This window comes from Parambassis ranga, chromosome 8 (assembly GCF_900634625.1).
Source record: "Parambassis ranga chromosome 8, fParRan2.1, whole genome shotgun sequence".
In the NCBI taxonomy this organism is placed as follows: Eukaryota; Metazoa; Chordata; class Actinopteri; family Ambassidae; genus Parambassis; species Parambassis ranga.
Window position 1 is genome coordinate 12,175,687 of NC_041029.1, and position 23,298 is coordinate 12,198,984.

Consider the following 23,298-nt stretch of genomic DNA (forward strand, 5'->3'; position numbering starts at 1 on the left):
GCGACTTACGTGCTATGTCGACGTCCACGCAGAAATAAATTAAGGCTATAAAAGCTGTTTATTGTAGTTTTGCGTGTGGTTGCAATGCGTCCCCCCAGCCGGCAGGGGGAAACGTTGCACCCATTTCAAGCACTTGAGTTTTGAAGAGACTCACGCGTCTCTTGTCGGCATGCACACGCATCTCCGCTCTCCTCTGTATTTCATTGTAACTACATCTTACAGTGACCCTTAAGGACCTGTTAGCTGCAACAACTCGTCTGCGTGCGTCCAGTGTGCCACAGAAACCCCTAAGCAACATGTCGACTGTCTTTTCTTTCCAGGCACAGCTCGTCTCCATTATGGACGCGCTGTCCAAAACAGCTGTAATGGAAATAAGCAAACTGGTCGAGATCGAGTCGAAAATGCTCAAAATAGAGATAACAAGAGGGCGGAACGAAATCGCGTCGCTCACAGAGAAACTGCAACTGATGGAGAAACTGCTTTACATAGCACAGGGGAGCAGGCAGGACGCAGCTGCAGAGGTGGTGAGGGACGCTTCAGAAAACGGACTGCTGGAACCTGACAGGACAAGACCTGCCATAAAAAGGTAGGCTTGGTGATTCATGTGTGCAGCCGGTAGGCGGTTATAGTGTCTGACACAATAAAATAATCTCCATCGTGACCTCCGCTGTCTTCATCCTGCCTGATGTATCACTGTAATTGCATATAGAGAAAGCCCGTGGGAGAGCATAAGTTCCTCCACAGAGATGAGCAGTTTGCATCAAGGGGGACAGAATGCTGCTGCTGCTGAAGTAAGTCTGTAGACTTATCATGTCATTATATGCAGTGTCCTGTAAGAGGGAGAAATAATATATACTTTCTTATTAGCTTCCAAATCCACAGAAAGAGCAGCCTGAACTTATAGTGGTGAAGGAGGAGCCCTCAGAGGTGGACAGTGGAAACTTTGAAGAAGACTGGAAAAGCAGAAATAGTAAGTATTACATTTGGACACCTAAACCACAGAGATCAAATCTGTAATGTTTTGTAAATGTTTCTACAGGAAGGGAAAATGTAGCACCAACACTGAAGAGCACAGATGTGCCACAGCGTGCCAAACCTGCCGCAGAGCCTCTGTTCAGTGACAGCTTTGTGCCTCTGAGCACCCAGTCATCTCTCACTGAAACAGGGAGGAGAGAGTGGAATCCACAGCTTGCACCTGCACACACAAACCTAGAACTTGGGAAAAGTTTGGCTCAAAATGTAACCTCCCAAAACTTAGGTGTACTCAGAAACATGAAGCTTCACAACCTGAGGAACTCCACTGCAAAGAGGTTTGGCTGCCTGCAGTGCGGCAAGAGCTTCCGATGCTTTAGCCAGCTTGAAATACACCAGAGGAGCCACACAGGGGAGAAACCGTTCAGATGCACTCTGTGTGGAAAACGCTATGCACAAAAGGGGCACCTGTATACACACCAGCGCACCCACACTGGGGAGAAGCCATACGGCTGCCCTATTTGTGGAAAAGGCTTCATTCAGAAGTGCACCCTCGATATGCATCAGCGCACACACACGGGAGAAAAGCCTTTTGTTTGTATGAAATGTGGCAAAGGTTTTACAAAGAACTGTAATCTGAAAAAACATCTTGCAGTGCATCTAGATCCTAGTTTAAACACATATGGCAGTGAGTCCAGCGCACCCACATTCAGTGGAACATTCATGAATGGAACCACTTAAAAATACAGATCTGAATGTAACTGTCTGATTTGAATATTTTGTGGGAAATAAAGTTGTCTTTGCCTCAGAGTTGTCTTCACTACCATAAATAAATGTCAGTACGCATTTTCATACAAGAACTGTGACAAAAGAAAGATATAGGCTACTTTAATTGTTGTGTTATCAGTGTATTCTAAATGATACGTCTGATAAATATAACAACATATAAGTTGTAAATACATAACAATGGCAATATATTTTTAATATATAATATAATAATATAATTATATAATTTAGGGCAAATTATAGATATTGCAGCTTTGTATTCTTACCACTACAGGGCAGTGGATCCATTGATGACAGAAAGATGCACTTTTAGTGAACCTCAGAAAGGGAGAATACAGACCAATACAGTCATTATTAGCAGTGTTCTTACAGTTCCCTTTTATAATATTATATTGTAAACTATATTGTGACAGAAGTTTGGTGACAATTACTCATCATTGTGCTGTAAACAAAGTCGTGTTGCAGTTCTCACAGTAACCGCTAGATGGCAGCGAACACTCCAAGTTGTGTTTCCAAGTTGGAACGTGCAGCACAAAAATAATGACAATACACTAACAAAGTGAAATATAAAAGATTCTTCCAGTGTTTTAAATTCAGAAATACAGTTATCATGATAGAGATACATGGAATGTATGCATTGTACAGGGGTTAATAGTAATGGCAATTGTTGAAGAAATCTTTTGATATAAATACAATTAATATTGCGTGAAAAAATATCTATCATTCGAATATAAAAATGTCCTTTTTTACTCTAATTTGTTCAAACATTGTGATTCAGGGTTTACATTCTGTGTTGCCTTCAGGTGCTCGCCGTAAACGGTGGTGAACTCAATGACAGTGAACTGCATGCCATTTCCCACAATCCCTTGCGACACAGCTATATCACATATTTGATTAAAGGACCGCTGTTGTTTCGCTGGGAGTCTTGCCAAAAAAATCGAAACATTGAGCTTCCTTGGCGACATGATGTGCGACACCTCAAACCGAAGCTTTCGGGCGCAGTTGGCTGCCATCCTGGACAAGCTGACAAAGGCGGCTTTGATTGAAATTGGCAACCTGGCTGATGAATGCTCCTCCGTCCTTCACACCGAGATATCTCTGCACAAGACGGAGAACGAGGCTCTGAAGAAGAGATGTTACTCACTAGAGGTCCAACTGAGAGCAGCGAGGGAGGCGCAGACCTACCCTGCACATGTCAACAACGGTGTCAGCCGTCGGAACCCTGCAGGTCAGACCCCTAGACCTCTCTAGGTTGCCATACTATTGTTTGTAGCATGTTTGCTAGCTGTGCTGCACACTCCAACCATCTTAACTGAGTTACCTTCACAGTTACCTTCATGTCTTGGTGATATATATGAGCTCAAACATCTGTTCCTTCTTCTTCCAGATCAGCACCAGGCTGCTCCAGCCATGTTTGGAAAGGACTGGTGCATGGACCTGTGGAGAGAGGAGAAGCTGTCCTCTCAAAGGAGAGAGCCAATGGATGCTGCTGCTATGACAAGCATGGGAGCACACGTCAGTGAATCCTTTAATGCACTTAAAACAGAATGCGATTTTACCACGCATTGCACATACTCGGTACAGAGTATGTGCAGTAATACAGATAAATATGAAATGCTCACCACACATGCATATAATGAAACCTGCTGTATGTGTGTTGCTTCTAGGAGAAACAATAAAAGTGTGACTCCATCACATTACTTAAAGTAGCAGGCTAATAATAAGGTATAGGCTACAAAACAATGTGACCAGGATGTTAAATGAATCTAATTTCTGTCAGTAAAAGACACACAAAAACAAACACACACACACATACACAAAGCACTAAACACTGTGTTCTAGCTAGTTCTAACACTTCTTGAGGTCCCCTGAAAAATATTTGTGGTCTTGTTTGTATATTTGTGCATTTATTATCTTAATTTCTCTATTTGCATATGTTGCACTCTCCTGATACCCCTAACACCTCGGTTTGGTTTTTCCAATTCATGCTGATTGATCATTGTGACTGTACTTCTTTGTTAGGCAACTGACTTGATGGAAAGAGAACCTGATCTCATCTTCGTCAAGGAGGAGGCGTATGATGATCATCCTATTGGACAGCATATGAACCTTGCCGATAACAGAAAAAGTAAGTGTGGATTAAATATAAAACACAAAATCAAATCACCTTAATGATTTGTTTGTATGATGTAAATGTATTGTTTTGTTTTGACAGTTGTTGGGATGTTTGAGGACAGCATGCTTCATAGGGCAGTTGATGAACTGCAGCTTCACTCAGAGGATTTAAACAGCTTCCCCATGACGTCTGACAGTCAAATACAGCAGCACACACAGCCGACAATAATGGACAAGTTGATAGATGACGCAACCATGGGTGTTCTGGTTGACAGCACCAATCCTCCTTCAGCCACGGCGGAGTACTCAAACTATACCAACAATATCCCCACGAGTGCAACCAAAGAGGCTGCCATTCAGCCCAGACCTGTGAAGCAATTAAAACAGTTTGAGTGTTTGTTCTGCGGAAAAATATTCAACTACTTGAGCAGTCTAAAAGACCACATCAGACGGCACTCTGGTGAGAAACCGTTTAGCTGCTCTGTGTGCGGGAAGCGCTTTGCTCAAAAAACCTACCTGAAGCTGCATCAGCGTGTGCACTCAGGTGAAAAGCCGTACAGCTGTCCGGACTGCGGCAAAAGCTTTTCCCAGAAAAGCTCTCTGAACATACATCTTCGCACGCATACGGGGGAAAAGCCTTACAGCTGTGTGGACTGTGGAAAATGTTATGCGTACAAGTATGGCTTAAATCACCATCAGTGCTTCAACTGAATGGTCCAACTGTAAGCGGTTCAACACATGCCAATATGTTTATACAGTAAACCTCAGACCTGGATAAAAAAATATAGATTATAAATATTACGTCTATAATATCAACTATTTTTTATTATCCAACATTGGCGCTGTTGGGTTGGCACATGTTTAGCTTTATCGCAAAAAGAAATGGAGCAGCAGTTAAACAGCAGCTTGGAGAATAAGTGTCACATCCATGGATTTACTTTGATTGCTTAGGGGTCCTCTGCCAAATTATACTACACCCGCAGCAATTATTTATTATAGATCAGCTGAGACACAATAGCTGATCTAAACTATGACAAAAACACCTCATTTCCATTTCGTCAGTGCATGTGTAACATGTTATGAGTACCTAATATTCCAGGCCACTAAAGGCCTGTCCTAGATAATGCCAAAGTAATTACTTTGGGAAGTTTTGCACACATGTAGCATTAACCTCCAGAACTACCTCTTTGCCGCAACTCCTTATGTTTGCTTCAGCGATATATCTCCCATATGCCACACCTCATTTCTTGGCAGTAAACGGGGCAGGATGACTGTCTTATGGAAAAATTGAATTCTTTTAAAAGTGTTAATGTGTGATGCAAATGTCTATGTTTAAATAGTGTTAGTTATTTCTGTAGAAAGATGTTGTTGCCAAATCAAAATTCTTTTTTTCCTTGTATGCTTCAAGAGATATATTATCTAAACAAATAGTGATCCCACTATTTATCAGTCAGATGTGTTTGCGCAGAGCTCAGAGGATACTAAGATACGGTAATACCCATCCAAGGCACAGATGCTGTCTAGCAGACAGTACAGAAGTATCTGCTGCTCTGCCACCAAACTCAGGAGCAGTTTTTTCCCCGGGCTGCTATCACATAAAATTGGTAAAATGACTACAGTTGTACTATATTTATACAGTCCTGTTTTATATAGAGATGGTCTATGAAGATTAGGACTGACAAGTTGTCTGAATTTCTGAGGCGTCTTACTTCACAAAGCACTAACGTGTTCTGTTTAAGCTCAGGATGTAAATACTCCTATTGTGGGACATATTATTGCAAATTAGACTTCGATCACACCAAAAATAGATTTAAAGTGAGCATTCATGTTTAATCTAAAAGCAGATCAATGACAAAAACAATGGAAACATTTTTGACCACTTGTTTTTCTTTAAAGGCCCCATATTGTAGAACATGCAACTCTGTAAGCCTAAATTCTGTATAAAATGTCCCATAAATAATAAAAAAAAGTCCCACAGCTTGTATTCAGAAATTCTGCTTAGAACACTGACAATTAGTAGATGTCAGGGAACCATTAAATCATTGCCCAGCCTGGTTTAAAGCTAAAAAACTAGTAACAAGGTGCAGGTTTGTTGTCATTTCATTACATGTGCTTCAGTGCACTGTAGACTCTTGCTGGTTGCTTCTCTGACACATTCTAGGACCATGTGCGACTAACAATAAAAACGTGGGACCATTAAGTACTAGAATACAGAGCAAACATGGTATGAGGTGTTATTACACTAATGCAAGACACAACACATGACACATTCTAATTAAGCTACTAGTGCTGCTCTACTATCTCTCACTGACAGACTTCTGTCATTAAGTTCTGGTGAGCTCTCCTAGGAACGGGCCCTCCTCCAACCTCACGGTTTATGTGTGCCATTAAATGGTGGTTGAGGTTCACCTTTTGCGTGAAGGTCTTCCCGCATTTAACACAGCGGAAAGGTCTCTCGCCAGTGTGGATGCGTAGGTGACACTTCAGATTGCCTTTCTGTGTGAAGCCTTTCCCACAAAAGCTGCAGCTGTAGGGTTTCTCTCCTGTGTGGACCACATAGTGGATCCTCAAAGCCGATGGGTTGGCAAAGCTCTTCCCGCACAGCTCGCATGACTTAGTGATTCTATGAGAAGGCACCCGAGGGACACAGCTGTGAGAGTTTAACTTGTGTCTGTGGGGGAAATGCTGCTTACAGATGCTGCAAAAGTTTGACTTGTGTGACTTCATGTGGTGTGTTAGAGTGCCCTTGTGAAAGAATGACCTGCTACATATCTGACAAGTAAACTTGTCTGTATTTTGATGTCTGCGAGTTTTTTTTGAGTCTTTTTCTGTGCAGTCCTTAGTAATGTCTACAGGTAATGTATGCTGTTTGTCATGGCTGGGCCCGACTGCGGTGTTCACTGTTGGCTCCTGCTGACTTTCTTGAACAAACTGTACATCATCTTCGTCGTCATCTTCGATTGGAATAATATGACTGCTGAAGGCCTCTTCTGTTTCATTGATTGACAACAGCTGCATTGTTGCTTCTTCAATTCCATCTGTACACACAAGCTGCTCTTCATCCTGATCAAATGATAGACTGCAGGTGCTGCCATCCACAGAGTAACCAACTGACAGCTGCTCCGGATCCACCGCCACGATTTCTCCATGCTCTGCTGCACAGATGTAAGAAATCCAACACTTAGAAAATGAAAATTCCTAATTGTGTATGACAAATACTTCACACCTCTTACCTTCTGTGTTAAGTTTTTCCTCCGTGTCGTCCTCTTCTTTGATCTCAGCAACAGTAATTTGGTCAGGCAGAGTTACAACAGGCTAAAAACAAAAAACACAAGGCTAAAATCAGCAATGCCTTATTAGTTATTAACGAGGCCCAAATCATACAGGACTTCTTGGACTAATCCTGAATTTGGAGAGTGAAATATACCAATATTGATACATCAGCTTCTGTTCTTTATATCAATTTCAAACAACTGTAGCATATTACAAACCCAGACCCAGATGCTGAGTAAACAGTGGAGGTGAAGCATGCTCAAACTGTGCAATGACAGCATCATTCTGCATCATTTCCTGCATTATATTCTGTAAAAACCTTTTTTAGATGCATATGAGCGAATATACATAGATATAGCATAGACTGGCCTGATGTTGGCTGATATCAATCAATATGTAGGTTGGGCTCTACGATCACAGCTGTTTCAGTCAAAGAAAAAGAAACAAGAGTAAAAAAAAAACATTAAAACCTTCTCCGGTTCCAGCTTGTTCTAGCTCTGTATCTGTATGTTGATATACTGCTTTTGTAAAAAATAAATAAAAACACTTAACAACATAGTTAACCCGAGGACTGAAAAAAAATCCATATTCTGGCTAGACACATTACTGGGTCTAGCCATAATATTTTTTATAATATTAATATTGATAATAATATTCCATCATTATTATTTGGTTTTTGGATAATTTTACCAGAATTTTGTTTTAACATGTATCATCAAAACATTCCTCACACATGTTGAATAAACACATGTATGTATTCTAGTGTTTCGATTAGTTTTTTGTTAAATGTGCATGCTAACGTATCTACTTAAGTTTGTTTGCATTTATATATTTATATAGCATAACTTTTGTCTCACCGTCTCAGTAGACTGTGGTGAGTCTGAGCATCTCTGCAGACTGTATGGGTCTCTGTCTTTCCACAGATCCATACACCAGTCTTTCCCAAAGATCCCCTCTATAGTGGGAGGTGGAGACACTAAAAAAAGGCAAAGAACAAAACAGAGCGAACAGTAAATACAGAGGCGATACCTGATGCTGTTTACTATGACTTCCACGTACCATGGGCGTCCCCGTCTTTGTGGCAGGCAGTCTGAACGCCCACGCTGCGATAACTTTTACACAACTTGGGGGCGTCGCTCCTCACGATAGTCAGCTCACACTCCAGACTGTTTACCTTCTCTGCTAGAGCTGAATTAACAAACATGAGCCGGGACAGTTCCAATCGCAGCTCAGCCGAGTCTTCATCCACCAGTTTGCAGACCTGACTCAGGGCAGACCTGGCCATCGTCTCCATGATGGAGGAGAGCTGTGAGTGAAAAGAGAGGCGGCCCGACATGGCTGAAAGGAAGAGTAAAACTCCTCGTACCTAAAATAAAGTCCAAGAAGCTTGGAAATACGAAAAGAAAACATTCATTAAGTGTACGCGAAGCTAATTTAAGCCAGCGATACACACAAAGCGGGACCCAAATAAATGTTGCAATGATGACGTGTTTCCGGCGGAAGTAGCCAGTCAGCTGAGCTGTATTACCAGGCTTCCTGGTTTACAATTGAAAGCGCAAGCCGATGTCTTTTCTTCAGTAAATTGACATACATGTAAACCGCTCTTTCTCATATCTTAGTAGAATTCAGTAGACGGGACCGGGACAAGCGAAGACAAACGAATATGAACACGGAAAAGGACTTTTCTCCTCTGACGCCCAACATTGTCAGGGCTCTGAATGATAAACTGTACGAGAAGAGGAAAGTCGCTGCTCTAGAAATTGAGAAGCTGGTGCGGGAGTTTGTGGCCCAGAACAACTCCACTCAAATCAAGCACGTAATCCAGATTTTGGCTTCGGAGTTTGCCCTCTCTCAGCACCCTCACAGCCGAAAGGGGGGTCTTATTGGACTGGCAGCTTGCTCCATCGCCCTCGGAAAGGACTCGGGTCTGTATCTGAAGGAGCTTATTGAGCCTGTACTCACGTGTTTTAATGATTCAGACAGCCGCTTGCGCTACTATGCCTGTGAGGCTCTCTATAATATAGTCAAAGTGGCCAGAGGAGCTGTGCTGCCACATTTCAACTTGCTTTTTGATGGTCTCAGCAAGCTTGCAGCAGATCCGGACCCTAATGTGAAAAGCGGATCAGAACTCCTGGACAGACTGCTGAAAGACATTGTTACAGAGAGCAACACGTTTGATTTGGTGGCTTTTGTTCCGTTGCTGAGAGAGAGAATCTACTCCAACAATCAGTATGCCAGGCAGTTCATCATTTCTTGGATCCATGTCCTAGAGTCTGTGCCAGATATCAACCTGTTAGACTATCTCCCTGAAATCCTGGACGGCCTGTTCCAGATACTGGGAGACAACAGCAAAGAGATTCGGAGGACATGTGAGGTGGTGCTGGGAGAGTTTCTGAAGGAGATTAAAAAGACACCGTCCAGTGTGAAATTTGCAGAGATGGCCAACATCCTGGTTATCCACTGCCAGGTTGCAGATGAGACCAAACTGACAAATGATCTGATCCAGCTGACTGCTATGACGTGGATGAGGGAGTTCATCCAGCTCGCGGGGAGAGTGGTGCTCCCCTACTCGTCTGGCATCCTGACAGCAGTGCTGCCTTGCCTTTCCTATGATGACAGGAAGAAGAATACCAAGGAAGCTGCTAGTGCCTGTAATCACAGTCTGATGAAACTTGTGACTCCTGAAGATGATGAGGATGATGAGGAGGAAAAGAGTGCAAGCACTGGGTCGCCATCTAGAGAAGATGGCCAGCCCAAAACAGAGGCAGATAGCAGCAATATGTTAAATGCATCGCAAGACTCTGTTGGTTTCAGTAATATCAGTTTCTTCACCCCAGCGACTTCTGATCGGCCTCAGGTAAGTCTAGACCTGGACGGTATCGTTCAGGTTTTAGACCGTCACCTCCATGACTCCTCTACTGGCATGATGACACGCATAGCTGTGCTCAAATGGCTCTATCACCTCTACATCAAGACACCACGCAAAATGTTCCGCCACACAGACAGCCTGTTCCCGATGCTGCTGAAAACACTGTCCGATGAGTCAGATGAGGTCATTCTGAAAGATCTGGAGGTCTTAGCTGAGATAGCCTCATCCCCCGCCGGCCAAACGGACCAAGCCTTGTCCTGCGACAGCACTGACAACAAACTAGTGCTCAAGGTACCAGAGGGTGCCAAGCCAGGACAGCAGCCTAGCTCAGGCTCCAAAGCAGTGGACTCCTCCCCCTCCACCCCCAGTATGAACTCCTATTTTTACAAGTTCATGATCAACCTTCTAAAGCGTTTCAGTCTGGAGAGGAAACTTCTGGACAACAGAGGGGCTTTCATCATCAGACAGTTATGTCTGCTGCTTCATGCAGAGAACATCTTCCACTCCATGGCTGACATCCTGCTCAAGGAGGAGGATCTCAAATTTGCCTCCACCATGGTTCAGACCCTCAACACCATCCTTCTCACCTCAGCGGAGCTCTTTCAGCTGCGTAACCAGCTTAAAGACCTTCGCACTCAGGAGAGCTGCGCTTTGTTTTGCTGCCTCTATCGCTCCTGGTGCCACAACCCTGTGGCCACTGTGTCTCTCTGCTTCCTCACACAGAACTACAAGCACGCCTATGACCTTATCCAAAAATTTGGGAATCTGGAGGTGACAGTAGACTTCCTGATGGAGGTCGATAAGCTGGTGCAGCTCATAGAAAGCCCCATTTTCACCTACCTGCGTCTGCAGCTCCTAGATGTGGAGAACAACCCGTATCTGATAAAGGCACTGTATGGTCTGTTGATGCTGCTGCCACAGAGCCAGGCCTTCCAGCTGCTCTCTAACCGCTTGAAGTGCGTCCCCAACCCTGAGCTAATGAGGACTGTGGATGAGTCCAAGTATATGGACTCCAAACAGCAGGCGGCCTCTAAACGTGCCTCTCATGCTCAGATGGATTACAACGAGCTGCTGCAGCATTTTGACCGTGTCCAGAGCAAACACCTGGAGGTCCGACACCAGCGCTCTGGGCGGGCCAATGATCACCCTGACAGGAAGCTGATGTGAAGTTACTGTAGTGAAAGATAAAATGTCAAAGACGGGATGATCAAATGTTATCAAAGCCAAAAAGTATTTAGTATAATTAGAAGACTGGGTGTACATTCTTTGTTATTATAAGGAGCATGTTAGAAGAACATATATTTAATATGTACTATAAAAAATAAATAGTTCCTTCTGTGTAAATTGAGAATCTGCATATTCCACACATCGCATCTAGTGGTAGTAAAAAAATAGCCATATTCTGAGATTCCTTCATGCCGTGTCAGCAGCTAAATAAAGTGGTCACAGTGTTTGTAGTAAAACTGGCATGCATTTCAGACATGTAGCACAGTATTCATGTCATTTGATTTCCACATGAAAAACTGTAGTTTCTTCTTGTAAACACAAGCGTGTGTACTTCTTAACTTCTTATGTGTTCAGGGTTGCCTTAATCTGTCTGATGAAGTTTTCAACAAAAGCCTTAATGGCTGGCATAAATTCTTGCTCATCACATCTGTCAGCGCAGTTGATTTGAAATGTTACCCTCTGCTTTTAATGTGCTTATGTTAATCTGCTATTAATTTTATATATCGGGTATTAGTTTTGTTTGTACAATTGATCTAGCATTCCTGTTATGTTTTGCACTTTTGTCATTGCTGTGTGAAAATCAATAAAGTGGACCATGTGATTAAAAACATCCATGTGTGAAACGGCAGCAGGAGGAGAAAGCTACTGACACATTAGTGTCATTATATATTATGCACTAGTGGTTTGCTCTACCCAGTTAATGTGATTAAAAAACTAATGAAGACCTCTTAATTAGTGATAGGTAGGGATTTTTAGCACAAGATTTTTCATTATATTGGAGAAAAGGCAGAAATCATCAAAAATGAATTGAAAGCTTTTCTGTGATATAAGTTTATATGCTCTCATATTAGGTTGCATTTTATCTTAATGTGTCTCAGAGAAACTGACAGAAGCCCTGTCCAGCTTGTTTTGAAACTGAGCTGCAACAAGCATGCTGATTTATGGTGAAACTGGAGGAGCTGCTTCTCTCTTACTGTCTCGTCTGCTGCACTTAAACACCAAAGGAACATGCTGTACTATCACAGAGAATATCTACTCTTACTGCAGTGGAGACCCATCAGTGCTGCTTCGAACTTCACAGATGGAGGCTGACATCCCCTGTCAGGAAGTGGACGAGTCCTGCTGTGCTGTGTGTGGAGAAACCTTCCTGACTCCTATGGTCCTCTCCTGCATCTGCTGTGGCTGTGGCTTTTGTAACTACTGTTTGGAGCAGTTTTGGATACAGCATGGTACTAAGGAGTGTCCTCTCTGCTTTGAAGCTGGCCGTAGACTTCCACAGAAATCATGTGAGGCACATGGCGAGGATGTGTTTCTCCTCTGTGTATTGGATCTGGATCCTGTCTGCTTAAAGTGCAGCAGATCAGGCCTGCATATGAATCACAGAGTGTATCCCATAAAAGTGGCATTCACAGATCGTAAGGTAAGCAAAATGAAAGTCTCTTCTTAAAATAAATGTTTCCTCCTGTGGTTCCTTAACCATTTACAAACAATTTCTGTAAATCAGTACAGTGGCCCTGTGCAGGGCCAAGCATGCTGACTCTGACTATCAGTGGCTGTGAGCTGCTGCCCTGCACTGGCATGGACACAAATTAGATTTTCACCTTGGCATGTCAACAACATGACTTCTTATTTGGGCAGATGCTGCTTAGAGGTGCTGACTTAGAATAACATTTTAACTGGATTCATTACAGACAGTGCATTAAGTACCAACTCTCACTCCACTTTTTGACATATAACATGATTAATGTGATACATGCCTTATTGCGTGAATACCTTATTACACTATGTAAGGATTTGATTGGAACTAGCAGTGTTCCATTCTTTAAAAATAAGGGAGTGTAGAATACCACAACTAATCAATCAGAATTCAACACTGCAATGGAATCTGGTAGAATTTCAATCATAACATATGTAAGATACATGGGTGATCACAGTGTAAGGAGTAGAGACAGTGCAAATCCATGGCAGTATCATATTACATTCTCTTCATGAACACACTCAATTTATTTTTGTGCTGTTTACACACCTTTAATTTAATTAAATCAATATATCTTTTTTTTAATTATTATTTTACCATGACTGGTTAAAGTTTGCTCCCTTTCCCAGAAAAAAACTTCACAGTGAAAAATACCTTCCAGTGGTCACCACGTCTGTCTATTTATACCCTCACCCTGAGTCTTATTTTGGACATTGTTTCTTAGTCAGTGCTTTCATTACACTTTGACTGCTGGTACTTTTCACAGACTTCTCAAATAACTAAGGATAACCATAACACGAATATGATTCGAAGTTCATCTTGAGTGTGAATATAATCCCGTCATCACCTTCGTCTCTTCTGTCATGTGTTCGTGTATACAGATATGATCTCTTGGAAGTGAAATTTGTTTTATTCTGAGGGGTGGTGTTTATTTGAGAATGCCCAAAGTGCATGCTCCAATGCAGCACAACATAACAGGGGATATGCCTCTGGGAGCTGAGGTATTAACACTTATTCCTGAGGTTAAGATGAGGTAGCCTCGCATAGGCATGGGAGTGGCTTCACGTCCTGCTCTATCATCAAAGTCCTGTGAGGAAGTATGGCCACCAGACGTGCTCATCTGGAGGATGACCTTTCCTGTCCGATTTGTGGGAATATCCTCAACCAGCCTGTGGTGCTGACATGCAGACACAGATTCTGTAAAGCCTGCCTGGGAGACAGCTGGGACGCACAAGGCAGTGGGGATTCACACTACTGCCCTTTGTGCTGGCGCCGTTCCTCCATGGATCAAATGGTGGTGAGCTCTGTGCTGGACAAGGCCTGCGAGTCCTTTAGGGAAGACAGAAGCAAGAATGATCCAGAGGCTTGTAAAGAACACGGGGAGAAGCTCTCACTTTTCTGTCTGGAAGACTTGGAGCCGATCTGCGACGTGTGTGGAAAAGCATCTGCACACTCTGGACACAGGCTCTATCCCATTGGGGAAGGTGCTCATGACTGTAAGGTAAGCATGTTGATGTCACAGGGTTAAGTTCTCAACAGCATTTTACTTTAGACACTTTTTTTTTATTGTTGGACATACCTTCAACATGAGCTGCTGGGGATGTATTAGATCACATTTTCTTAGTTTTCTTTCAAATAACTACGGGTGTTATGAATGATGATGGTGGAAGTTGTTAAAATATGCCACAACAAATGGAAAATTAAGCTTTCATAAGTCACATTGTCTCGGGACTTTAATTTAAAGTGTGCCATATTTCTTCCATTTGTTTTTTTCTTTTGTTCTTTTTTTCCTCTATCTGCATATGCTGACACAGTATGTGTAAAGGTTTTTTTGGCAGAGTTCCTTAACCTTCTAATAATAGATTTATATATTTGGTTTGCTGTTGCTATTGGTGTCCCGAAAGGACTGAAACATGACTCCTACGTGCTTTCTGTGACACCACATTCATTCTGCTGCTTTCTCTTGAGGTCTTACTGTGAAATAAATCTGTTGGTCAAGCTATTGTATCACTGTCTGGGTCCTTAAGCCGCATGAGCCCAGTTACGCTCAAATTACCAGAGCCACAGATACTTTTCCACGTGTCCCTTCAATTTGCTGCTGCTGTATTGTGCAGCTTTGCGTTTACATGGAATGCTGTCATGCAGCAGCTGAAAGCCTCACATTGTGGTGACAGCATGGCCACCTGCTGGAATGTATTGAAGAGTTGATGCCCTGTCACTGACTTTACAGGCAGAACTGAAGAATGCTCTGTTGCCTTTGAAAGACAAGTTGCAGCTATACAGGAAGGCTAAAACTGTCTGCGAGGAGATGGCAGAACACGTCAAGGTACTGTCTAAAGGTCTTAATGTTACTTTACAGAGAGGTGGTGATTACACATCAGTCATGTCTACTTCCAGAACCAAGCTGTACACACTGAAGCACAGATCAAAGAGGAGTTTGAGGCCCTTCACCGTTTCCTGAAGGAGCAGGAGGAGGCGAGACTCTCTGCTTTAAAGGCTGAAGAGGGTCAGAAGAATCTGTTGATTAATCAGACCATTGAGGAAATGAGCAATGAAATTGCATCCATTTCTAACACCATCAGATTAGTGGAACAGGAGATGAACGGCAAAGACATCCCATTTCTTAAGGTAGATAAGATAAGATGAATTTGTTGCACAATGATTTTCACATTATTTTAAAGTTGTTCTCCTTAACTTTTAGAATTACAAGGAAACAGTAAGGAGGTATGTGTTATTACTATTATACGATTATATCTATTGTATTTTTAGGAGAAAACACCTTTACAGACACAATTCTCACTTTCTTTTTCAGGACCTGGCGAACATCTCTTGATCCACAGATGATATCCGGAGCTCTGATTGATGTGACCAAGCACTTAGGCTCTTTGAAGTATAAAGTATGGGAGAAGATGAAGAGTATAGTTAAATACAGTGAGTTCCTCAAATGATACTGTTTTCTGCTCTGCTATTATCCCGTCAGTGTAATAACTTCTGTTTTTTTTGTGTGTATTAAGATCCAGTACTTCTGGACCCCAACACAGCAGCGAGCTGCTTCATCCTCTCTGAAGATCTCACAGTGGTTCAGAATTCTACTCAGATTTTTAAACTTCCAAACAACCCAGAGCGCTTTGACATCAGTGCTGAGATGCTGGCTGCTGAGGGCTACTCTTTTGGACGCCATAGCTGGGATGTGGAGGTGAAGGACAACACCTACTGGGTGGTGGGAGTCGCCAGCGAGTCCATTAACAGGAAGGGTAAGCACGTTCTAACTCCAGCAGAGGGATTCTGGACTATAAGGTTTCGTAATGGGGAGCACAAGGCCTGCACGGCGCCGTGGGAGCCACTCAACATGAGTAAGAAGCCAGATGTGATAAGAGTGGTTTTAGACATGGACAGAGGCAAGGTGGCCTTTTACGACCCCGGAGAAAGAAAACCCCTCTACACCTTCACAAGTATCATCACACCCACTGTATACCCCTACTTTTGCACAGCTTGCAAAGAGCATCCTTTAAAAGTCCTACCTACAAGGATATCCATATCAACGGACCATTGATTCTCATTCGAGACAAATTTAGTGATTTTTTTTTCTTTTGCATTGACGTCTGTGAGCATGTGTGTTAATACCTCAGGAAGTGTTTTTAATGAATGACAAACGAAAAATGAATTTTAAAATATTTAATCTGAGTTACAACAAAACAACTGTAATCTGGGATTGTAAATATCTTCACAATCTCTACCACCTATATATTACTACACTGATAACATTTGTTACACTAAGCCAGTCATGATGTGTGACTCAGCTTTGCATGACATAAAGTCACTTCTGTAATTTCCACATTCATTTCCTTTCCATAAAAATAACAGATGTGGAGTTTTTTGTTTTGTTTTTTTAAAAAAAGGCACATACAGTAACGGTGCTTGTGTGATTTGCAAACCTATGCCAGTGCTGTTCAGAGGTTCAAACCTGACGAGTGCAGTTAGTTTTCATCGCATTACAAACTAAAGATTCTACGGTTAGTATTTCAACTAACTGTTCTTCTGCATGCAGTCTGGTCTCTCACAGCAGTAACTCAAACATTGTTTAAATCTAAACACAATTAGCTTCATGCAGCTTATTTCAAAATAAATTTATACCCTGTAACAATGTTTGACTATTCTTTATATTCTAACCATGTTATTGTAGCTTTTTTCCTATTTTTGATTGGAAGATATCCTCTCTATGTGCGGACATGCTCAAGGGCTTTATCAGGTATTCATTTATTAAAAACAAGCTATTAAAAGGGAATAAATGCACTCATTTCTTGGTGTGTTACTTACACAGTGTTAAAATCTGTAACAGTACTCTGTCTATGTAAGTAGCCCTCTCCTCTTTGTTCCCTGACGGGGTTTAAATGCAGCCACTGGGGCACCACGCCTGACTGATGCAGTCTCCGCCATGTGCATACCTCACTTTCAACACCACCCTGACTGCCTGGCAATGATATCCATGTCATAGCGACATTCTTCCCTCCGTTATAGCATTGTACAGCTCCTCGTCCACGGCATCGTAACGTGCAGCTCTAGTGTTCAAAAAGTAGATCTGGTCGGTTGTGAGTCGTGGGTCATATCCCTCCCTCTGCAGGCGCGTTTTCTGGATTTTAAATGTACCTATACAGGGATGTTAAAATAGACAAAGCAGGTCATTAACCCTCTGGATCCCACGCAGTTCTCAAGTACTGTATCATTAGAAGTCACTGTCTGCTATTAAAGCCAGGTGTACCCAGCCTTTGATAACTGGGGTAGTCTACGACCCTCCTGAAAACCTTGTACAGGAAAAGGGGCTTAGGAAAGACCATCTTACCAATACTGGAGAAAAGTCAGGTCTCTTCTACAAACCAGTTTTTCACACTTGAGAGCATTTTTAAACAACCTTTTCAGTGCATTGTCAAATTTCCTTGGAAAACTTTCTGTTGGCAATTTTAAAGCACTAATTCCATGTGAAATCATCAGTGATGTTTAATATTCCATAAACCAAGCAGAGCTAGTGGCATAGTTTACCTGTGGTGTCAACATGGGGGGAAATTCGCAGGAAAACAGGACGTGCATATGGAGGGAGAGATCGCTGGATCATCTGCAAGAAGCTGCTGCAGTCAAAACTCCCTGCGGAGTTTGCGATGGCGGCCATGCCTGCCTTACCTTCCACACCTGGTTTAAAATGGACATAAATGCTTATAGCAATCGGTACAATCTAAAGTGAGATGAGGAAAAGACTCAATGTCTCAATGTGATGCTAAAGGTAAACAAAATCAGCCATTACCCGGTACTGCCACACCATACACAGCCACATCTGTTTGACCCAGAAGACTGCTAAGTACACCCTCCACCTCAGTGGTGGAGACATTCTCCCCTCGCCAGCGGAAGGTGTCCCCGCTTCGATCACGGAAGTACATGTAGCCTAGTTCATCCATCACCAGCACATCACCTTGGGTATATAGAAAGCACATCAGCTGCCAGTTCTGGGTGACTAATTAATAACACTGTCATGTTTGTATAAAGACGTTCAAAATGAAAACTAGGAGATGTGTTGACTAAATATAACTTTGAGAGAACAAAACCTGATAAATATGCAGAATCATTCTTTTTGAAGACATTGTGAGCTATCTTCTTCTTTGTAGCATCTTGGTTAGCATAGCCATCAAAACGCCGCAGTGGATCCTGCTGGTTGATGCGACCTACCAGAAGCCCTGGCTCACCTGCAATAAACAGAGCAGTGTGACTTTTAAAAGGCCAAACACATTTAAATGACAACCTAGGGTCATTATTGGGCATCAGATAATCAGAATTTACCAGGACGGCAAGGCACACAGAGACCCCGGCTGTCTCGAACAAGTTCCATGGTTTCCTCATCGACCCTCACCAGACGGATGGGGTACACAGTGGGAAGAATCCGACTGTTAAATCCACAGGCTCCCACCTGCCAGAACAGAGCATGATAAACTCTGATCCAATTCACAATGCATCAATAACAACTCAAGTAATACTGTAATTCCTGACTTTGCCATCCATGTTGGCTATGCTACAGTTGCACTCAGTTGCTCCGTAGAACTCGCCAATCTGTGCCACACCAAAACGCTCCATAAAGGCTTCCCACACACTGGGGCGCAGTCCATTCCCCACCGCCAGCCGAACTTTGTGGCCCTTCTCGGATGGTCGCACCGGCTGAGACAGAAGATAGCGGCAGATTTCCCCAATGTACTGCACCACCTAAAAGAGGGAGAAATCTTGTCATTGTTTCAGTACAAATTTAATGACTTGATCTGAATATTTTCTATGCATAAACTCTTACAGTGCAGTTGTACTTAATGCAATCTTCCCAGAAGCGACTGGCAGAGAATTTCTTCTTCACCACCACAGTGAGCCCATTGATCAAACACTGACCAACTCCAATAATATTACCTGGTGAGAAGAAAAAGTTTGCACTTAGATTAATCAAAACCAAGAGGGTCAAAATATAGAGGTTAGAATCAAATACCTGCTGAATGATAGAGAGGCAGGCAGTCGTAGATGATGTCTTCAGGGCGCATTCGGAAGGCAAAATACCCAAAAGCAGCAATTCTGTAGTAGCTGCCATAGAAAAACAGAAGATTAGCTGTACAGAAACAGACAGCAGAGAAAGCAGCTTTCTCAGAGCGGTTGTTTACAGGAACATACCGACTGTGTACAACTATGGCGGCCTTGGGCAGTCCTGTGGTTCCAGAGGTGTAGATATAAAATAGACGATCTACAGAGAAAGAAACAGGAGTGCATTACAACTTCAACAGTAAAGACACTTAAAAAGGTTTTTAAGGCATCGTAAATATTGCTGGAATGCTGTTCAGGATTCCAAAGAGTCCACAGTAAAGAGAAGAATACTGAAAATAAAACTGTTAGAGAGATTCAGAGTTAGGCTCAGCAGGACATAAGGTACTCACCATTCATGCCTTTAGGTGGGACACATGGTGAAGGAGTGTGCCTGGATGCAGTGGCTAAAATTGGATCCAGAGCTTGTGCACCCAAACTGGCCAGATGTTCTGCCCTGACTTCCCCTGTACAAAACCGTATCATGGACTCACTGATGGCGGCATTGACCTCGGACATAGCTGGGAAGAGACAAGTGAAGTCAGCGCAAGTTCTCTAGATGTGTTGATAACACAATGTTAACTGTGTGTGATCACCAACAACAGATCCTGACCTCATGACAAGTCAGAAGACATGGTCATTATCACGGTTTATGTTGACACTGTGACATTGCCGACTCATATGATGTTTGTAGACAGCATTTTAAAACAGAGTCTGCTTTATTAATCATCTATCCCTGGCTTATTTTTCTTACCATCAGCCAGCTCAGCTCCAAACACAATAGCTCGGGATCCTGACACCCCGATGCAGTGCAGGAGGGGGTCGCAGCGGAGACTGAAGTTGATTAGTGCTGCTTCCACTCCAACTTTGGCCAAGCCCAGCCAAAGTGCCACTTGCAATGGCCTACTTTCCATGTAGAGGGCAACCACGTCACCGGAGACCCACCCCTGACTCCTTGCCCAGTGGGCCACAGCATTGGAGAGCTCGTCCAGCTGGGTAAAGGTCCAGATTTCACCTGTGGCCTCATAGATGAGTGCTGGTTTATTTGGATGGCGTTTTACTGTCTGAGCAAAAATGGAAGGGATGTTGCTTCCACTGTGCAAGTAACGCCACAGAGCCACCTTCACCCGCAACAGCACATACAAACCACTGAGGGAAAGAAGAGGAGAATTTGACGTAAGTACAAAAACCTCTATGCAGTATCATAACTTTAATTTGCCAAATCTAACTTACTTAAGGTCTCTCTTTGCAGTACGTGCAGCGATGTAGAAGTATTTCCAGCTTCTCGTGCCCAGATACACTCCAAGGCCTGCTGCCAGAGTCCAGGACCAGGACACCCCGAAGAGACGCAAGAGTCCCACGGACCCCAGAGAGGCTGAGACACTTGCTGCATTGTGCATTCTTGTCACGGTGTAAAAGAAGAAAGATGTCCTTTCATCAAAGAATAGGCTTAAGCTAAAGGCTAAACGGGTTCTGGCTGGCGCACTGTAGTACAGGGTGGTACACACATGTTCGGGAAACTTTTTAGAGTCAAGCTAACAAATCTGACAAAAGTTACAGCTCACGTTTAAGCAGCGCATGTAAACAGAGGCCACGTCAGGTCAAACGATCATTGTTGTTATACAGCGGCGGATATTATGCACACAACTTACCTACGAGTCAATACACAACAGCGATGTCACCTTTCACCCGATAACCCCGCCGGTCGACACAACTTGTCACCTGCACACTTTCGCGGAATCTACCGTGTGTACGAAACAGTCCTCCGGCGTCCCAAACAACTACAATGTGGCGTTTTCGGGAAAAGCAGTAGTTTTGAAGTGTTTGAGTTGTTTTACAATGCGTCGCTGCTAAATAGTTATATTTGAAAATATGCCAAACGTACGTTAGCGAGTCCTAAATGCTGGCAGTAGGAGAGCATATAATTTGTGCCCGAGTGGCAGGAAGTGATAAAAATCAGGATGAGAGCAGTGAAATGCAGAGTGGATCAAGCTATTTTCTGTACTCCATATTGAATGGAGTCACCGCTGGGAGAAGCTCCGCCCACCACGGGTGTGACCCTCCTCCAGCAGCTCAGCCATTGGTTAAAATCGGAGCTTGTCACACTTTCTTCGCTTTTTATTGGATGAAAATCACTCCGCCCCACGGCCCACCGCCCGTTTTTTTCAGGCCACTGCTTTTGATAACAGAACCGGCACAGACTACTAAGTAAATGTTGTGAAGTGTAGAGGAAGTCCGATCCAATCTCTTATTCACGTCACGACTTTCAGCCTCTTGGCTTCCTAAGAATGGACTTCACAGAGTCCAATTGAAACAACAGAGAGCAACCTACATACATATTCACAAAACATGTAAATAAAAATGTTTAATGTAGTTATAAGATAAACTTTTGCTATTGACTTAAAATCTGTGTGTGACTGCACTGCTGTTGTTTGCTGTGTCTCTGTGTCTCTGTGTATAGAGACCACAGCAAACTCTGAAAAGCACTGTTCTTCTGAATAGAATGTAAACCCAAGGGTCCAGGATCTGATTCCAGGAGGCCATCCTTAAGCTCAGCAGAGTACAATCTTTTGCATGAGCTGAGCCACTTTGGTTAAGCTGCATCACAAGAATGTGGACCTAGAATGTGGGAGAAACAAAACGGCTGGAATGTAGGTCATGCTTCTTCTTTATCTATTGTTGTAAAGGTTCTAACCCATAAAACTAAAGTACTCACAAGAAAGGGGCTCCAGCAGACACAGGAAATCACTGTGATCACTGCCAGTTGCACCATCATCTCCACATCCAATGTACAAAACGAGGAGGAAGATGTTATGGTCGATGCACGGCGAGCGTAGTGAACTGGAGGCATTTTGTGAATACTGGAGGACTTCATTCTGCCGTGCAGCAACACCAGACCACTCAGAATGTTGCAGAGCTGAGAAAAAATGAGCGCAGAGAGGCCCAGAACCGAGAAGGCCAGAGCCAGATTAGTGTCATTAGCTTCAGTCTTTCGAGTATGGATCTTCAGGAAACACCATGTGTTTGGTTGCTGGATGGTATATTTTGTTTCAAAAACAAAAGGTAAAAGTGACATCACTAGTGCAAGGGAGGACAGAAGTAACACGGCTCTTTGTATGTGAGTCACTGTGATCATAGAAGCATGGAAAAATGGCTGGGTGATGGCCACACAGCGCTCCACCGCCATGGCACAACCAAACAGCAAAGGGCATAAGCCAAAAAACACCATGGTTGCTCCAAAGAACTGACAGAGGTTACTGTCTGACTGTAAGCTCTGCATTTTATAAAGCTGGCCTATGTGCAGATACACTGCACAGGCACCTGGGATCAAATGGCCTCCGAGGTCAGCCATAAGCAAAGCTATTGTTAGCATTAGAAACGGTGTCTTGGATTGGCGGCGGAATCTGACACGGGATTTAACCAATAAGCCCAGAGCAGTGAGGTTTGAGATGGTGCCAAAAATCATAGTGAAGCAGGACAACCCGAAGCCAGAAGGTTTGAAGGTGCTGTTGTTGTGCTGGTCGGAGGAGTTGATCTTCGGGACTGGTTGTAACATCATTAGTGAAGGTGTTGCCATCTTTATTGTCATCTGCAGAGAATTACAGGTATAGTTTAGTTGACATCCACTGAGGCTGAGCTAAGATTTTATGCCAATATTATGTAAAATGGAAATCAGGCAGCTACAGAGAAGCTTTTAAAAATGATTCATGCTTTTGACCTCAAAGACCAATTACACCAAGTGGTCTAGTGCCACTTAAAACTTAATTAGAAGCTATAGTTGTAGTTGTATAGTTGTGGATGGAACCCTGCTAAAGCCTGTTTTCAACTCTCCATTTATTATGCAACATGCACATAGAAGAGCCTGATCAGAATTACGAAAATATACTGTTTGTAAAGCCCAGATTTAAATAAAGAAAATACTAAACATCAATATAAACCCTCGGGAACCACTGTCAAACTTTACCTTCACACTTTTGTGCAT

At 43.0% G+C, this 23,298-nt stretch overlaps 6 protein-coding genes across 7 annotated transcripts; 3 read left to right on the forward strand and 3 right to left on the reverse strand.

The window, feature by feature from the left end:
• Positions 1-150: 150 nt before the first annotated feature.
• On the forward strand, positions 151-5,744 carry LOC114439957 (oocyte zinc finger protein XlCOF8.4-like). Its single transcript, XM_028412170.1, has 8 exons — positions 151-586; positions 710-791; positions 868-970; positions 1,040-1,671; positions 2,659-2,986; positions 3,146-3,273; positions 3,781-3,886; positions 3,974-5,744. The coding sequence occupies exons 1-8, from the start codon at positions 297-299 to the stop codon at positions 4,582-4,584; spliced, it is 2,280 nt and encodes a 759-aa protein (XP_028267971.1). The 5' UTR covers positions 151-296; the 3' UTR covers positions 4,585-5,744.
• On the reverse strand, positions 5,679-8,690 carry LOC114440550 (zinc finger protein 112-like). Its single transcript, XM_028413047.1, has 4 exons — positions 8,206-8,690; positions 8,004-8,122; positions 7,107-7,188; positions 5,679-7,028 (listed from the first exon to the last, which is right to left on the reverse strand). Exons 1-4 carry the CDS (start codon positions 8,480-8,482, stop codon positions 6,178-6,180), a joined length of 1,329 nt encoding a protein of 442 aa, XP_028268848.1. The 5' UTR covers positions 8,483-8,690; the 3' UTR covers positions 5,679-6,177.
• vac14 (vac14 homolog (S. cerevisiae)) lies at positions 8,608-11,844 on the forward strand. The gene has a single exon (XM_028413028.1). It carries the CDS (start codon positions 8,810-8,812, stop codon positions 11,180-11,182), a length of 2,373 nt encoding a protein of 790 aa, XP_028268829.1. The 5' UTR covers positions 8,608-8,809; the 3' UTR covers positions 11,183-11,844.
• A 416-nt stretch (positions 11,845-12,260) lies between these two features.
• Positions 12,261-16,718, forward strand: trim35-13 (tripartite motif containing 35-13). 2 transcript variants are annotated; one of them, XM_028413040.1, is made up of 6 exons: positions 12,261-12,662; positions 14,950-15,045; positions 15,117-15,347; positions 15,421-15,443; positions 15,532-15,650; positions 15,734-16,718. In XM_028413040.1, the coding sequence occupies exons 1-6, from the start codon at positions 12,324-12,326 to the stop codon at positions 16,270-16,272; spliced, it is 1,347 nt and encodes a 448-aa protein (XP_028268841.1). In that variant the 5' UTR covers positions 12,261-12,323; the 3' UTR covers positions 16,273-16,718. The 2 variants fall into 2 exon arrangements, with proteins under 2 accessions (XP_028268841.1, XP_028268839.1); XM_028413038.1 differs by lacking the exon at positions 12,261-12,662 and adding an exon at positions 12,675-14,220.
• slc27a1a (solute carrier family 27 member 1a) lies at positions 16,380-21,109 on the reverse strand. The gene is made up of 13 exons (XM_028413031.1): positions 20,969-21,109; positions 20,550-20,717; positions 20,071-20,465; positions 19,670-19,837; positions 19,410-19,479; positions 19,231-19,322; positions 19,045-19,154; positions 18,753-18,962; positions 18,546-18,672; positions 18,314-18,451; positions 18,016-18,180; positions 17,757-17,903; positions 16,380-17,366 (listed from the first exon to the last, which is right to left on the reverse strand). The coding sequence occupies exons 2-13, from the start codon at positions 20,714-20,716 to the stop codon at positions 17,209-17,211; spliced, it is 1,947 nt and encodes a 648-aa protein (XP_028268832.1). The 5' UTR covers position 20,717; positions 20,969-21,109; the 3' UTR covers positions 16,380-17,208.
• Positions 21,110-21,568: 459 nt separating this feature from the next.
• Positions 21,569-23,298, reverse strand: ptger1c (prostaglandin E receptor 1c (subtype EP1)). The gene is made up of 4 exons (XM_028412171.1): positions 23,281-23,298; positions 22,033-22,953; positions 21,753-21,935; positions 21,569-21,598 (listed from the first exon to the last, which is right to left on the reverse strand). Exons 1-4 carry the CDS (start codon positions 23,296-23,298, stop codon positions 21,569-21,571), a joined length of 1,152 nt encoding a protein of 383 aa, XP_028267972.1.

Coding starts and splice junctions, on each gene's coding strand:
- slc27a1a (XM_028413031.1), bottom strand. CDS start 20,716: ATGCACAATGCAGCAAGTGTCTCAGCCTCTCTGGGGTCCGTGGGACTC. Junction 18,181..18,313: donor TGATTCTGCATATTTATCAG/GTTTTGTTCTCT, acceptor TATATACCCAAG/GTGATGTGCTGGTGATGGAT. Junction 17,904..18,015: donor GTATGGTGTGGCAGTACCGG/GTAATGGCTGAT, acceptor ATTTTAAACCAG/GTGTGGAAGGTAAGGCAGGC.
- trim35-13 (XM_028413038.1), top strand. CDS start 13,819: ATGGCCACCAGACGTGCTCATCTGGAGGATGACCTTTCCTGTCCGATT. Junction 15,348..15,420: donor AAGACATCCCATTTCTTAAG/GTAGATAAGATA, acceptor CTTAACTTTTAG/AATTACAAGGAAACAGTAAG. Junction 15,651..15,733: donor GAAGAGTATAGTTAAATACA/GTGAGTTCCTCA, acceptor GTGTGTATTAAG/ATCCAGTACTTCTGGACCCC.
- ptger1c (XM_028412171.1), bottom strand. Junction 21,936..22,032: donor TCTGCTGGAGCCCCTTTCTT/GTGAGTACTTTA, acceptor CCCACATTCTAG/GTCCACATTCTTGTGATGCA. Junction 21,599..21,752: donor CACAGAGACACAGAGACACA/GCAAACAACAGC, acceptor GTCCATTCTTAG/GAAGCCAAGAGGCTGAAAGT.
- LOC114440550 (XM_028413047.1), bottom strand. CDS start 8,482: ATGTCGGGCCGCCTCTCTTTTCACTCACAGCTCTCCTCCATCATGGAG. Junction 7,189..8,003: donor CACCACAGTCTACTGAGACG/GTGAGACAAAAG, acceptor TTTTGTTTTTAG/CCTGTTGTAACTCTGCCTGA. Junction 7,029..7,106: donor GGAAAAACTTAACACAGAAG/GTAAGAGGTGTG, acceptor ACATCTGTGCAG/CAGAGCATGGAGAAATCGTG.
- LOC114439957 (XM_028412170.1), top strand. CDS start 297: ATGTCGACTGTCTTTTCTTTCCAGGCACAGCTCGTCTCCATTATGGAC. Junction 792..867: donor AGAATGCTGCTGCTGCTGAA/GTAAGTCTGTAG, acceptor CTTTCTTATTAG/CTTCCAAATCCACAGAAAGA. Junction 1,672..2,658: donor CATATGGCAGTGAGTCCAGC/GCACCCACATTC, acceptor ATTTGATTAAAG/GACCGCTGTTGTTTCGCTGG.
- vac14 (XM_028413028.1), top strand. CDS start 8,810: ATGAACACGGAAAAGGACTTTTCTCCTCTGACGCCCAACATTGTCAGG.